At 39.8% G+C, this 15,837-nt stretch overlaps 1 protein-coding gene across 1 annotated transcript; it reads right to left on the bottom strand.

The window, feature by feature from the left end:
• Nucleotides 1-3,134: 3,134 nt before the first annotated feature.
• Nucleotides 3,135-4,082, bottom strand: LOC133615884 (BTB/POZ domain-containing protein KCTD12-like). Its single transcript, XM_061974750.2, has one exon. The coding sequence runs from the start codon at nt 4,003-4,005 to the stop codon at nt 3,211-3,213; it is 795 nt and encodes a 264-aa protein (XP_061830734.1). The 5' UTR covers nt 4,006-4,082; the 3' UTR covers nt 3,135-3,210.
• Nucleotides 4,083-15,837: the final 11,755 nt, after the last annotated feature.

Genomic DNA, 15,837 nt, shown 5'->3' with positions numbered 1-15,837 from the left:
ACTGTAAAGAAAAAAAATGATGCTAATAACTAGATCATATCTAAGCTAATATTTATAGTTATAGTACATACCTTTTTTTTTTAGCCTTCTTACAAAATAAAATGCCCCAAAATATGGACAGCCCAGAAAACAAAGTGAACTATAAGAGTCAGCGTTTGCTCACTATTTGTTTGTTTATGAATTTGGATGAAAAAAACAAAAACAATTTATCGGGACTTTTATTTTGAAATGCAAAATTGACAAACAAGCGTTCTTCTTGTTCCAGTGTCGAAAGAGCAGTAATTAGATCTAAATAACTGTTTTACTTTCATTACATACTTCTTAAAACAAATGTAAATCATTAGTCAGCAGAAAAAAAATATTTATAATTGAAGTAATTATTTTTATTATGATATCAGATTATCTTAATTTAATGTTTTGTTTTTGTAATAATAAACACAAGCTACAACTGTTATTGTTTCCTATGGGACAAAAAATTGGCCCAGGACATTTTTGTCCAGACTGGATTCCCAGAATGCCCAGATTTTTATTCTATTTGACCCAACCCTATATTTATTTGGAAGCATTTTTGGTGTAATACACAAATTATTAATCTTTAGTGCAAAATAATAACAAAACATTTTTATAATTACAAATAAAGCCTGACTGTGATATGGGTTTTATTCACAAGTTGCAGACATTCTCCGTGTATCTTTTACGCTTGAAAAGTGTTTGTCCATTTAAACAATAATTTAAGTTTTTTAAAGGCTATCAATGGCGTTATTTTTGTTGGTAAGTGAGAGACTTTCATCACACTTCAACATCTCTAACAAGTTCTCTGCTAGGTCAGCGTTGCAAATGTAAATATGTTCCCTAATTGGATAAATAAATGTTAAATATATAAATACATGTAAAGTGAGTCAGTGTGTTGTTAAATGTTTATCATCTACATTACCCAGAAGGCTTAGCGCTGTAAACAGGAACAGAAAATGCCTTGTTTTAAATATTTTTAAAACATTTTTCAAAATAAAATTCAATTTAACCAATTGTTTTTCTCAATGTCTATTCATTAAAAGAAACTTCAACAACCGAAACAAACACACTGACCCATATAATAACATGCCATACAGTTGGCAAAGGTAGTATTTTTGCCTCACTCCTGTGAGAATCCTGCGTGTGACCGAAGCATTAAGGAGTGGGACTATACAGGACTAGCTGCATCTGGCATGAGATAATACTGTATCATCTCTTTTAGACTTATCAGGTCGGTAGTGAGGGATGAGGCAAAAACTAACCTACAGCCACTATACTTATAACCCCCCCAAAAAAGTTTTCGTGGTATGGTTATCGGGTATAACCATGAAGTTACCCTTTTGGGTCAAAACATGGTAAGCTAACATTTTAGGTCTAATCATGAAGTTCACTATTTTTGTTCAAAACCTGGTAAATTACCATTTCGGGTGTAACCATGAAGTTACCATTTTAGGTCAAAACATGGTTAGTTACCATTTTGTGTCTAACCATGAAGTTCACCATTTTGGTTCAAAACATGGTAAATTAACATTTTGGGTCCAACCATGAAGTTAGTTCACCATTTTGGTTCAAAACACAAGTTACCATTTCGGGTATAACCATGAAGTTACCATTTTAGGTCAAAACATGGTAAGTTACCATTTTGGGTCTAATCGTGAAGTTCACTATTTTGGTTCAAAACATGGTAAATTACCATTTCGGGTGTAACCATGAAGTTACCATTTTGGGTCAAAACATGGTAAGTTACCATTTTGGGTCTAACCAAGAAGTTACCCTTTTAGGTCAAAACATGGTATGTTACCATTTTGGGTCTAACCATGAAGTTCACCATTTTGGTTTAAAACATGGTAAGTTACCATTTCGAGTGTAAGTAAGTTACCATGAAGTTACCATTTTGGGTCAAAACATGGTAAGTTACCATTTTGGGTCTAACCAAGAAGTTACCCTTTTAGGTCAAAACATGGTATGTTACCATTTTGGGTGTAACCATGAAGTTACCATTTTGGGTCAAAACATGGTAAGTTACCATTTTGGGTATAACCATGAAGTTACCATTTTGGGTCAAAACATGGAAAGTTACCATTTTGGGTCTAACAATGAAGTTCACCATTTTGGTTCAAAACATGGTAAATTACCATTTTGAGTCCAAACATGAAGTTCACCATTTTGTTTCAAAACATGGTAAGTTACCATTTCGAGTGTAAGTAAGTTACCATGTCGGGTGTAACCATGAAGTTCCCATTTTGGGTCAAAACATGGTAAATTACCATTTTGGGTCTAACCATGAAGTTCAGCATTTTGGTTCAAAACATGGTAAGTTCCCATTTCGGGTGTAGCCATGAAGTTCCCATTTTTGGGTCAAAACATGGTAAGTTACCATTTTGGGTCGAACCATGAAGTTCACTATTTTGGGTCAAAACATGGTAGGTCACCATTTCGGGTGTAAGTAAGTTACCATGTTACCGGGTGTAACCATGAAGTTACCATTTTGGGTCAAAACATGGTAAGTTACCATTTCGGGTGTAAGTAAGTTACCATGTTACCGGGTGTAACCATGAAGTTACCATTTTGGGTCAAAACATGGTAAGTTCCCATTTCGGGTGTAACCATGAAGTTCCCACTTTTGGGTCAAAACATGGTAAGTTACCATTTTGGGTCGAACCATGAAGTTCACTATTTTGGGTCAAAACGTGGTAAGTCACCATTTCAGGTGTGACCATGAAATTACCCTTTTGGGTCAAAACATGGTGAGTTACAATTTCGGGTGTAAGTAAGTTACCATGTCGGGTGTACCCATCAAGTTACCATTTTGGGTCAAAACATGGTAAATTACCATTTTGGGACAAAACATGGTAAGTTACCATTTCGGGTGTAAGTAAGCTACCATTTTTGGTCAAAACATGGTAAGTGACCATTTCGGGTGTGACCATGAAGTTACCATTTTGGGTCAAAACATGGTAAGTTACCATTTTGGGTCTAACCATAAAGTTCACTATTTTGGTTCAAAACATGGTAAATTACCATGAAGTTACCATTTGGGTCCAAAAAAGGTACAATTTTGGGTCCAAAAACGAGGAGTTACCACTAACATTATACACATTATAAGCTTCCATGTTGGGTCTAACCATTAAGTTAGCATTTTGTGTCTAAACATCAGTTACTATCGGGGTCTAAACCTGAAGTTACCATTTTGAGCAGTTACCGGCTGAAAACATACTCGGTGTAGCTGGTCCACATCTTGTCCTCCCCGGGGTCGCTGTTGGCACAAGTCCCGGTGGAGCTACACGCCGCCATGTGAAAGCCAGCTTGGGCCAGCCGGTCGAACGCCTGCTCCAGGAAGTTGTACTTGAGGTAGTACCTGGACGTGTACTTGTCCGGGGGTCGGTCCGGGTCTCGGCTCTCGTTCAAAGTGTCCCCGAAGACTTCCTTGGTGAGGGAGATCTTGCCGCACACGGTGATTCGGGCCACCCGGCGGAATTTGGCGTCCGCTTGGATGTCTCTGCCGACGGTGTAGCTGCCCCGGTAGCCCACGGTGATGTACCCGGAAGTGGACCCGGGCGAGTGCGGCGTTCTGTCCGAGGAGGAAGGGGTCGTGGCCGGGCTGGGGAGCTCCGCGTCCTCCGGCTCCGTGCTGTCCTCCGCGAGGGAGCTGTCCTCCTCGCCGAGGCGCTTGGACAGCTCCGGCAGTCGGAAGAAGTCCGCCTCCTTCTGGAGCCGCCGCCTCTCCTTGAAGAACTCCGGCAAAAAGAGCTCAGAGTCCCGCAAGTAGTCCAGAATGTATCGGAACAGAAAGCCGTCGCGGTCGAAGAAGAAGCGGCCCTTGCTGTCTTTGGGCAAATCTTCCGGGGAACTTTGGCTGAACTTCGCCCACAGGAGAGAGTCTGGCACCGCGGTGAGGGTGTCCAGCCGGGTCACGTACACCTGGCCGCCCACGTTCAGCTCCACGATGTCCGGGTAAGTTGAGCCTTGAGTGCCGGGGACAGTGAGCGCCATCTCTGCTGCTTTTAGAGGAAGATTTTTGTTGGAAGTGAAGTGAAATGTTTTTATGGGTCTGGCTGAGTGGGAGGAGAAGTAATGACGGCCAACTTTAACTGTTCACTGGGAGATCAAGGACTTATTCTCATAAAACAGGTTGGTTTATTTTAGATCATTTTCAGATATATATTTATTCAGCAAGATGTATTAATATTAATGTGATTTGGTAACTTCAGGTTTAGACCCCGATGGTAATTTATTATGTTTAGACACAAAATGGTAACTTTAGGTTTAGACCCCGATGATAACTTATTGTGTTTAGACCCAAAATGGTAACTTTTTTTGGATCTAAAATGGAAACTTCATGGTAATTTACCATATTTTGAAATAAAATCGTGAAATTCATGATTAGACCCAAAATGGTAACTTCATGGTTACACCCGAAAGGGTAATTTACCATGTTTTGAACCAAAATGGTGAACTTCATGGTTAGACCCAAAATGGTAACTTCATGGTTCGACGTCAAAATGGTAACTTACCATGTTTTGACCCAAAATTGTAACTTACCATGTTTAGACCCAAATGGGTAACTTGCCATGTTTTGACCCAAAAGGGTAGCTTCATGGTTAGACCCAAAATGGTAACTTACCATGTTTTGACCTAAAAGGGTAACTTCATTGTTAGACCCAAAATGGTACTTCATGGTTAGACCCCAAAATGGTAACTTACCATGTTTTGAACCAAAATGGTAACTTCATGGTTAGACCCAAAATCGTAATTTACCATGTTTTGACCTAAAAGGGTAACTTCATTGTTAGACCCAAAATGGTAACTTCATGGTTAGACCCCAAAATGGTAACTTACCATGTTTTGACCCAAAATGGTAACTTACCATGTTTAGACCCAAATGGGCAACTTGCCATGTTTTGACCCAAACGGGTAACTTCATGGTTATACCTGAAATGGTCCCTTACCATGTTTTGACCCAAAAGGGTAACTTCATGGTTACACCTGAAATGGTGACTTACCATGTTTACACACAAAATGATAACTTTAGGTTTAGACCCTGATGATAAGTCATTATGTTTAGACACAAAATGGTAACTTTAGGTTTAGACCCCGATGATAACTTATGTTTAGACACAAAATGGTAACTTCAGGTTTAGACACAAAATGCTAACTTTAGGTTTAGACCCCGATGATAACTTATTATGTTTAGACACAAAATGGTAACTTACCATGTTTTGACCGAAAATGGTAACTTACCATGTTTATACCCAAAAGGGTAACTTGCTATGTTTTGACCCAAAATGGTAACTTCATGGTTACACCGGAAATGGTAACTTACCATGTTTTGACCCAAAAGGGTAACTTCATGGTTACACCTGAAATGGTGACTTACCATGTTTTGACCCAAAATGGTAACTTTAGGTTTAGACCCCCATGATAACTCATTATGTTTAGACACAAAATGGTAACTTTAGGTTTCGACCCCGATGATAACTTATGTTTGGACCCAAAATGGTTACTTCATGGTTAGACCCAAAATGGTAACTTTAGGTTTTGACCCAGATGATAACTTATGTTTAGACACAAAATGGTAACTTCAGGTTTAGACCCCGATGATAACTTATGTTTAGACACAAAATGGTAACTTTAGGTTTAGACCCCGATGATAACTTGTGTTCAGACACAAAATAGTAACTTCATGGTTAGACCCAAAATGTTAACTTACCATGTTTTGACCAAAAATGGTAACTTACCATATTTAGACCCAAGAGGGTAACTTGCCATATTTTGACCCAAAATGGTAACTTCATGGTTACACCGGGAATGGTCACTTACTGTTTTTTTAACCAAAATGGTGAACTTCATGGTTAGACCTAAAATGGTATCTTACCATGTTTTGACCCAAAATGATAACTTCATGGTTACACCCGAAAGGTAACTTATCATGTTTTGATCCAAAATGATAACTTCATGGTTACACCCGAAATGGTGACATACCATGTTTTAACCCAAAAGGGTAACTTCATGGTTACACCCGAAATGGTCCCTTACCTTGTTTTGACCCAAAACTTTAACTTCATGGTTACACCTGAAATGGTGCCTTGCCATGTTTTGACCCAAAATGGCAACTTCATGGTTACACAATAAATGGTAACTTACCATGTTTTGAACCAAAATGGTGAACTTCATGTTTTGACCCAAATGGCAACTTCATGGTTACACCCAAAATAGTAATTTACCACGTGAACTTGCATAAATGCAATAATTCTATTTCAGGATGTCCAAAGTGTGGCCCGGGGGCCATTTGTTGTCCGAAGCTAGTTTTTTAACGGCCCGTGTCACGTCAGCATTCTAATATTAGCATGCTAGCTTTTTTTGTTGCCAGTTTCATAGATATACACCTCAGCGTCAAATATTTTGTCACTTGACGGATGATACCTGTTAGCAGCCAGGCTTTTTTAAGCCAATTTTGTAGGGATACACTTCAGTCATATTTTGGTACTTGATGCATGCTAATGTTAGCATGCTAGCTTTTTTGCTAATTTTACAGGTATACACATCAGCGTCAAATATTTTGTCACTTAATGGGTCATACCTTTTTAGCATCCAAGCTTTTTTTAAACCAATTTTGTAGGGATACACCTCAGCTATATTTTGGTACTTGATGTATGCTAGCTTTTTTTGCTAATTTTACAGGTATACACCTCAACATTTTGTCACTTGATGGATGCTACCTGTTGCTAGCTTTTTAATTGCTAATTTTGTAATTGATGGATGTTAATTTTAGCATGCTAGCTTTTTTTGCAAACTCAACTCAGCATCAAATATTTTGTGGATAATAACCGTTATGTTAGCTTTTTTATGCTAAATTTGTAAGTACACACTTGGTAATTGATGAATGCTAATGTTAGCACATTATTTCAACTTTACTTTGAGTGTATGTCATTTACTTGCTCAAAACTTGGTAGCAGTTGTCCCATCAAGGTGTATTTTGAAGTGAAATTTGTCAGCGAGTACAACAGTCGAGACCACCACGCCTGTCAATAATTATAATTGAGATTGAATACACAAATGTGTTATTTGTCAATTTATTTAATGTAAAAGTACATTATTTTTTAAATTATGAATGAAATATTTGATTTAATTATTTAATCATTATTTATTTCATGATTTATTCCTGCATTCAAATAATTTTCCTGAATATAACGACAACATTCTCTAAACCAAACTACGGCCCGTGGGCTGAATCCGGCCCGCCAGCGTCCAAAATCCGGGCCGCGGGAAGTCCCAAGTGTCACAGTGTGTTGGTGACGAACCCCAAGATGCAGAGACGGCAGGCTTGGTGCAGGAAAACATGATTTAATTTAACACTAAAACAAGAACAAACAAAAGGGTACAAACAAAAGGAGAACAAACTTGGTTATGAACAAAAACTAGCACAAAGGCTAACTGTGGACAAGAAACAAAAACACTTACTGTGACACGAAGGAACTATGACATGAGCAGAGTGAAGAGAAGTAGACACAGCTACAACGACAAGTACTAATGACATTGACAATCATTAGGGACAATACTCCAGCCCAGACTGGAGGGCAAAGCAGGACTAAATAGTAGCTGGCTGATTGACACCAGGTGTGGCCAGGTGCCAATCAGCCACAGCTGAGGGAAAAAAGCACTCAGGGATACAAGCAGGAAATAAAGACAAAATAAGAGCGCTGACAGGAAATAAAGACAGACACAGAGTAAAAACTAAAACATGACCAAACTGTCAGGGACAAGCCTGACACCAAGTAAAAAAAAATGTATTTTTTAAATTGTATTTATGTTTTCATAATTTTTTTTTGTAATCTATCCTATCTTATCCATTTTCTACCACTTCTCAGGAGTCCAAAATCCGGCCCGCGGGAAGTCCCAAGTAAAAAAAATTTTTTTTTAATTGTATTTATTTTTTATATTATTATTTTTTTAAATCTGTCCTTTCTAATCCATTTTCTACCGCTTCTCAGGAACGCTTATACTGTGATCAGAGATGTAAAAAAAAAAAAGTCAAAATGTATGTTTATTTTTTGTTATTTTGCACAAAAAAAAGAAAAATTTATTTCCCATGATCTTGGTTTTGTACAAAACATTCATCAAATTATATTTAAGTTTGATTAAAAAAAATTAAAAAAAAGGATAACTTTTGTGAAAATTTTGTTGTAATGAGGTGAGGCTTTGAAATCAAATTGTATTGAGGAGCTTTGACAAGTGTAAACACATTGACAGATCCTTGCATTGACATTTGAACCTCCTAAAAGCCAGCGTCCACACTTTTTTTTTTCTCGAAAATTGTATCATACAGAAGAAATACCGTCGACCAGTGATTCTCAAACTAGTGGTCCGCCAAATAATCACTTAACAAAATATTCAAACAGTGTTACTGTTCAAACTATGTGTAATGTTACAATTGCCTAATACTTTAATATACTTCTTAAACTGGCCTACTACACTACTGTATTTTAATGTTAGTCATTACTGGTACTTGGAGAGTCAAGTGTTTTCTGAGGCGGTACTTGGTGAAAACAGTTTGAAAACCACTGCTGTAGACCAAGAACAAATGTCCAAAGTAGACACTGATTCTCAAAATAAGAATGAAAGTGAAAAGAATAAGAATACAGGGAAAAGTATGTACCCTTGGTCCTTAGCTTTCTGGAAATGTGGCCGTCAGAACAATTGAGGTGGAAGTCCAACTGTAAAAGAAACCACATACATGTACTGTACTGAACTTCATGCAGTGCAATTATTGTATCACAGTGGCATCTAGTGGACAGTAGACGAAGGTGCAGGTGGGGCACCGAGTAAAGATGTGATATACAGGGTTTAGTAAGTCTATAACAATATGACACAAAATTAATTTTAACACTAAATTATACTTCAGTTGTTTTTTCTCCGCAATATTAAAAATACTGCAATTGTATTTATTTACCTCTTGCACACACACACACGCACACGCACACACCCACACACCCTATTAAGCTGTCGTGTCCATGTCATTTCAGTAAAAGGTCATCTTTTTTACTCACATTTTGGCAGAAGATAATTGGATGAATGGGGAATATCTTACCAATTAGACTATTGAGGTTAAAAAAAATGACAAGTCACACACAGATATTTTTATCATCGACTGACATCGCAATGTCTTCCCTACCAAGCAGTGTCCATACTGAAAGACCAAAGGACCCAGGGGCCCACTTTGATATTCGCATATACCAGGGGTGTCAAACTTGTTTTCATTGAGAGCCACATTGTAGTTTTGTCTGCCCTCTGAGGGCCACTTGTAAATATACACTATATTGCCAAAAGTATTTGGCCACACATCCAAATGATCAGAATCAGGTGTCCTAATCACTTGGCCCGGGCACAGGTGTATAACATCAAGCACTTAGGCATGGAGACTGTTTCTACAAACATTTGTGAAAGAATGGGCCGCTCTCAGTGATTTCCAGCGTGGAACTGTCATCGGATGCCACCTGTGCAACAAATCCAGTTGTGAAATTTCCTCGCTCCTAAATATTCTGGGTTTGGAAGTTGCTAGGAGAACGGTAAATTTCGACTGCATTGTGCCGAAAGTGAGATTTGGTGGAGGAGGAATTATGGTGCGGGGTTGTTTTTCAAGAGTTGGGCTTGGCCCCTTAGTTCCAGTGAAAGGAACTTTGAATGCTCCAGGATACCAAAACATTTTGGACAATTCCACGCTCCCAACCTTGTGGGAACAGTTTGGAGCGGGCACAAAGCAAGGTCCATAAAGACATGGTGTGGAATGAACTTGACTGGCCTGCACAGAGTCCTGACCTGAACCCGATAGAACACCTTTAGGATGATTTAGAACGGAGACTGAGAGCCAGGGCCTTCTCGACCAACATCTGTGTGTGACCTCACCAATGCGCTTTTGGAAGAATGGTGGAAAACTCCTATAAACACACTCTGCAACCTTGTGGACAGCCTTCCCAGAAGAGTTGAAGCTGTAATAGCTGCAAAAGGTGGAACCGACATCATATTGAAACCTATGGGTTAGGAATGGGATGGCACTTGAAGTTCATATGTGAGTCAAGGCAGGTGGCCAAATACTTTTGGCAATATAGTGTGTGATTAAAAAAAAAAAAAAAGTATAAGGATTTGGCTCATGATGTAGCATCTGATTATTCGCTTTTTTTTTTTTACATTCGCTTAAAAAACCCAAAATAGATTTTAGTGTAAAAAAAAGTCACTCAGTTGCCAGAATTTTATCGTAAAAGTTGCAGTGTTTTTTTTACGGAATATTGCTGTAAATGGAATGGAAAATCAGTACCACTCTTTTACAGTAAAATCTAGAGTTGTTGATTTTATAGTGTATTACTGTAAACACAAACAGTACAAAAAACAACTGTCAGCTCGGTTGCCAGAATTTTACCGTAAAGTCTATTGTCATTTTTACAGTGCACAATTTGATAACTTGCTTTGAAATCATAAGTCAAGCTGATATTCAAGTACTCAAGTAAAATATGATAACATATTGTTGCATTATTAGATGTTACATTTTAAAATATATGTATATAAAGATAAGCATGCAGTTAATGTATCTTTTGAATGTAAAAATGACAAGAACAAATATTGAGTAAGAAAATTATATTATTATCATCATTTTGTGGGCCATATAAAATTATGTGGCGGGCCAGATTTGGCCCCCGGGCCTTGAGTTTGACACATGTGTCATATACTGTATAATCTTAATTTTGTCAAATGGCTTAACAATTATTATTATTATTATTATTAATATTCAAGCATTTTCTCTTCCTTTTTACCCATGTTTGCTGTTTTTTTTGTTTTGTTTTGTTTTGTTTAATACATTTTTTCTTGTGTGGTGTTCGGGTCTGTGGGACCGGTTTTCGATTTTTATTCAAATAAAAATGATACAATTAATTAATTTTTCAAACTGAGACTCACTGGCTTTGGCTCATTTTCTGTGAAGAACATATATCAGAATACATATTTAATGACCACATACTACACATTTCTATTACATATAAGATGTCCGGGTCCACTGGACCTGGGGCTAATACAAGTGTGGAAATTGATGTTCTGTGTACCACAACACACACAGACACACACACACACACGCACACACACACACACACACACACTCACACACACAGCAGGCCTAGACAGGAGGAGGACAGAGTGTAGGTACACAGAACATCAGAGGGTCAAATGTGCGAGAAAATGAGAGCAGACAGTGTTGACAAACAATGCTGCAACCTTGTGTGGGAACCGCAGGTGCAGAAACACAAAAGAAGAATTCCTGTGGGATGCAGAAACTGGCAGAGAAATTTTCCGTGCAACGTTCATATTGTTGTTACTCAGCCAGCGTTTGTGGGTCTGATGGACCCGTTGCATTTTGTGGCTTTTAATGCCTCACAATCAAACACTTTTATGTTAAAATACTGAACAGTTGTTTATTGGGATAAGGTAAACATCTATTCAGTATTTTAACATAAAAGTGTTTGATTGTGAGGCATTAAATGCAACGGGTCCATCAGACCCACAAACACTGGCTGAGTAACAACAATACGAACATTACACAAGGGTTAAAACAGGTCTGGGGCTGCAAATGGCTTCAGGATACACCTTGGACAACACTTTTGGGTTTCTATTTTGTATAGCTGAATCCTTAAGTTAGGGGCTGTCACTAATTGATGCCTTTTAAATCATAAAAAACACGCAACAAGCAGTCACTTAAAATTATAATCCAGATCTCAATCATTATTGATCAAATTGCCTGTTTGACCCTCATTGAACCACTTTGGAGTCCAGAATAAATAGGTACTCTCTCTAAGATAATATATTCTTTCCATTCTACTTTGTTTTTATTTTTATCTCAGCTTTTTTGGTAAATGCTCAGAATGTTTAGTGGACAAACTGTGGATTTTGGAGTCAGTCTCACCGAGGGCGCCACTGAATCTTGAACCGTCTCTGTTCCAGTCCACCACAACCCCCGAAGAGGTCAAGTTGGACGAGTGTTATGACGGTGACACACATAACTATACCAACAACCATCAAGGTATGTCAGACGTCAGTCAAGATGGCTGTATGTGTATTCACCTTAAGAAAACACAACCAAGTGATAAGACTGGAAGCAACAACTAAAAAGTGATGTTGCAAATAAGATTATATAGAACCTTTTTTTTTTTTTTTGCAGTTCTGCAGTGAATTTCCACCAATCGTTAGTGCAATTGTGTGTATTCACGATTTGCTCCTTCCTGTGACCCCCCACTCCCTTTTGATGTGACACCCAGTCTAACACTGTCAGTCTGCGGTTTACTGGAGTGTGAGCTCTCCACAGAGCCTTTTGAACCTTTCCACTTCTCCCTCCGTCATCTGAGGGATGTGTCTCTTCTCTCGGCCTTTACAAAGACAATAATGCTCACTTTTTACAGAAGTAAGTTATTTATTATCGGGGGTGAAAAATCACTTGTGCACTGCCATTTGTTTGGTTATTAGATACAATGATATAATTAAAAAAATGGTAAACGGCAGGGGGGTCCTGATCCGATATTGATTTTGATCCATCCATCCATCCATCCATCTTCTTCCGCTTATCCGAGGTCGGGTCGCGGGGGCAGCAGCCTAAGCAGGGAAGCCCAGACTTCCCTCTCCCCAGCCACTTCGTCCAGCTCTTCCTGTGGGACCCCGAGGCGTTCCCAGGCCAGCCGGGAGACATAGTCTTCCCAACGTGTCCTGGGTCTTCCCCGCGGCCTCCTACCGGTCGGACGTGCCCTAAACACCTCCCTAGGGAGGCGTTCGGGTGGCATCCTGACCAGATGCCCGAACCACCTCATCTGGCTCCTCTCGATGTGGAGGAGCAGCGGCTTTACTTTGAGCTCCCCCCGGATGACAGAGCTTCTCACCCTATCTCTAAGGGAGAGCCCCGCCACCCGGCGGAGGAAACTCATTTCGGCCGCTTGTACCCGTGATCTTGTCCTTTCGGTCATAACCCAAAGCTCATGACCATAGGTGAGGATGGGAACGTAGATCGACCGGTAAATTGAGAGCTTTGCCTTCCGGCTCAGCTCCTTCTTCACCACAACGGATCGATACAGCGTCCGCATTACTGAAGACGCCGCACCGATCCGCCTGTCGATCTCACGATCCACTCTTCCCTCACTCGTGAACAAGACTCCGAGGTACTTGAACTCCTCCACTTGGGGCAAGATCTCCTCCCCAACCCGGAGATGGCACTCCACCCTTTTCCGGGCGAGAACCATGGACTCGGACTTGGAGGTGCTGATTGTCATCCCAGTCGCTTCACACTCAGCTGCGAACCGATCCAGTGAGAGCTGAAGATCCTGGCCAGATGAAGCCATCAGGACCACATCATCTGCAAAAAGCAGAGACCTAATCCTGCAGCCACCAAACCAGATCCCCTCAACGCCTTGACTGCGCCTAGAAATTCTGTCCATAAAAGTTATGAACAGAATCGGTGACAAAGGGCAGCCTTGGCGGAGTCCAACCCTCACTGGAAACGTGTCCGACTTACTGCCGGCAATGCGGACCAAGCTCTGGCACTGAGCATACAGGGAGCGGACTGCCACAATCAGACAGTCCGAAACCCCATACTCTCTGAGCACTCCCCACAGGACTTCCCGAGGGACACGGTCGAATGCCTTCTCCAAGTCCACAAAACACATGTAGACTGGTTGGGCAAACTCCCATGCACCCTCAAGGCAAAAAAAAAAAAAAAACAAGTATTGGATTATGTCTGCTTGTAATTGAGAATGTTGTTAGAAACTACTATGCGAGCTGTATTTTAAAGATGGTTTTTCAAAACTTAAAGTATAATTTTTTTGATAGACATCGCTATAGAATTATGCAACGAGTAGCTTTTTTCGACAAAGCAGCTCATTTTGACAGAACTGCGAGTCGGAGCGAACAAACCACAGCTGAGCTAATTCTGCACTGTCTGGGTGCCGACGTCACGTGTCACTTAGCAACAGGCGCCGCCTTTTAAAGGCACATACACACACCCCGGTCTCATGAAGCATCTCCATTTTTTTAAGTATCGCATTATTAAAAAGTAATGTCGTTAGCAATTTAATTACTCTTTTCGGCAAAGTAACAAGTAATTATAATTATTTTTGAAACTTTTTGTGGGCGGCGTGGCTCAGATGTCAAAGGGCCCCTTCCTTGTTCCTTGGCAAGTTTCACTGCAATAAGGCGCTTTTGGTAGCCATCCACAAGCTTCTGGCAAGCTTCTGGTTGAGTTTTGACCACTCCTCTAGACAAAATTGGTGCAGTTCAGCTAAATGTGTTGGTTTTCCGACATAGACTTGTTTCTTCAGCATTGTCCACGTGTTTAAGTCAGGACTTTGGAAAGGCCATTCTAAAACCTTAATTCTAGCCTGATTTAGCCATTGCTTTACCACTTTTGACGTGTGTTTAGGGGCATTGCCCAAGACCAAACCTCCGGGCTGATGATTTTAGCTTGTCCTGAAGAATTTGGAGGTAATCCTCCTTTTTCGTTGTCCCATTTACTCTCCGTAAAGCACCAGTTCTATTGGCAGCAAAACAGGCCCCGAGCATAATACTACCACCACCATGCTTGATGGTAGGCATGGTGTTCCTGGGATTAAAAGCCTCACCTTTTCTCTTCCAAACATATTGCTGGGTATTGTGGCCAAACAGCTCAATTTTTGTTTCATCTGACCACAGAACTTTCCTCCAGAAGGTCTTATCTTTGTCCATGTCATGCCACGACATTATGTTCTTTACAAGTGTATGTAAACTTTTGACCACGACTGTATGTTTGCTCTTTTTCATTACATTTGTCCATTTTTGTTGTTGTTTGTTTGGTTTGACGTAGACGATATGCTGCAGGCCAACTAAAATTGAGCTGCCACACATGTTGTTGCTGGTTTGTAGCAGGGTAGCCCAGTCAGTATGAAAAAGGGAGACCTGTTGCTGTAACAATGTTAGTGTGTGTTTGTTGAACACTGTCAAGGTGCCTTTGAGCAAGGCACATACAGTAACTCCCAAGACGCTCAAGACTTACACTGACTGTATGCTTGTTTGTCTCAGAGTTAGTGTAAAGGTTGAGGTTTTCAAACTATGGCGCAGACATCATTTTGAATTAAAGATACCGTATATTTTGGTATAAATGAAGGCATCATATGTTTTTATTTATCGGTTTAACGAGTGATCAGATGATGTAATCCTGGACTGTATATTGTTGACTGTAGATCCACCCTTAAAAGAATGCCGTCGTTGTGTGTGTGTCTGCAACATGTGGACTTGTAATAGTTGAAACGTATGTTTACTTGAATACGGTGGATAGTCACCTACTTGCACGGAATATGTACATGCACTAATCCGCTGTATACGTTACCATTGTGACTGGTGTGTGTGTGTGTGTGTGTGTGTGTGTGTGTGTTTGTATTTCTACCCTTCTTGAGACATCAACAAGGAAAGTACCTTCCCTATGAGGACCGGTGAACAAGTTAGGACCGAAATCATGGGCCCAATATGGAAAACCATTGTATCTAATAGAGCAGTGGTTCTCAAATGGGGGTATGCGTACCCCTGGGGGTACTTGAAGGTATACCAAGGGGTACGTGAGATTTTTTTTAAATGTCTGTCAAAAAGAACTGTGAAAAGAAATGCAACAATGCAATATTCAGTGTTGACAGCTAGATTTTTTGTGGACATGTTCCATAAATATTGATGTTAAAGATTTCTTTTTTTGTGAAGAAATGTTTAGAATTAAGTTCATGAATCCAGATGGATCTCTATTACAATCCCCAAAGAGGGCACTTTAAGTTGATGATTACT

The sequence above is a fragment of the Nerophis lumbriciformis genome, linkage group LG15 (genome assembly GCF_033978685.3).
Source record: "Nerophis lumbriciformis linkage group LG15, RoL_Nlum_v2.1, whole genome shotgun sequence".
Taxonomy (NCBI): Eukaryota; Metazoa; Chordata; class Actinopteri; order Syngnathiformes; family Syngnathidae; genus Nerophis; species Nerophis lumbriciformis.
Note: the sequence above shows the minus strand (reverse complement) of the source record. Positions and strands in the feature narration are given on the sequence as shown.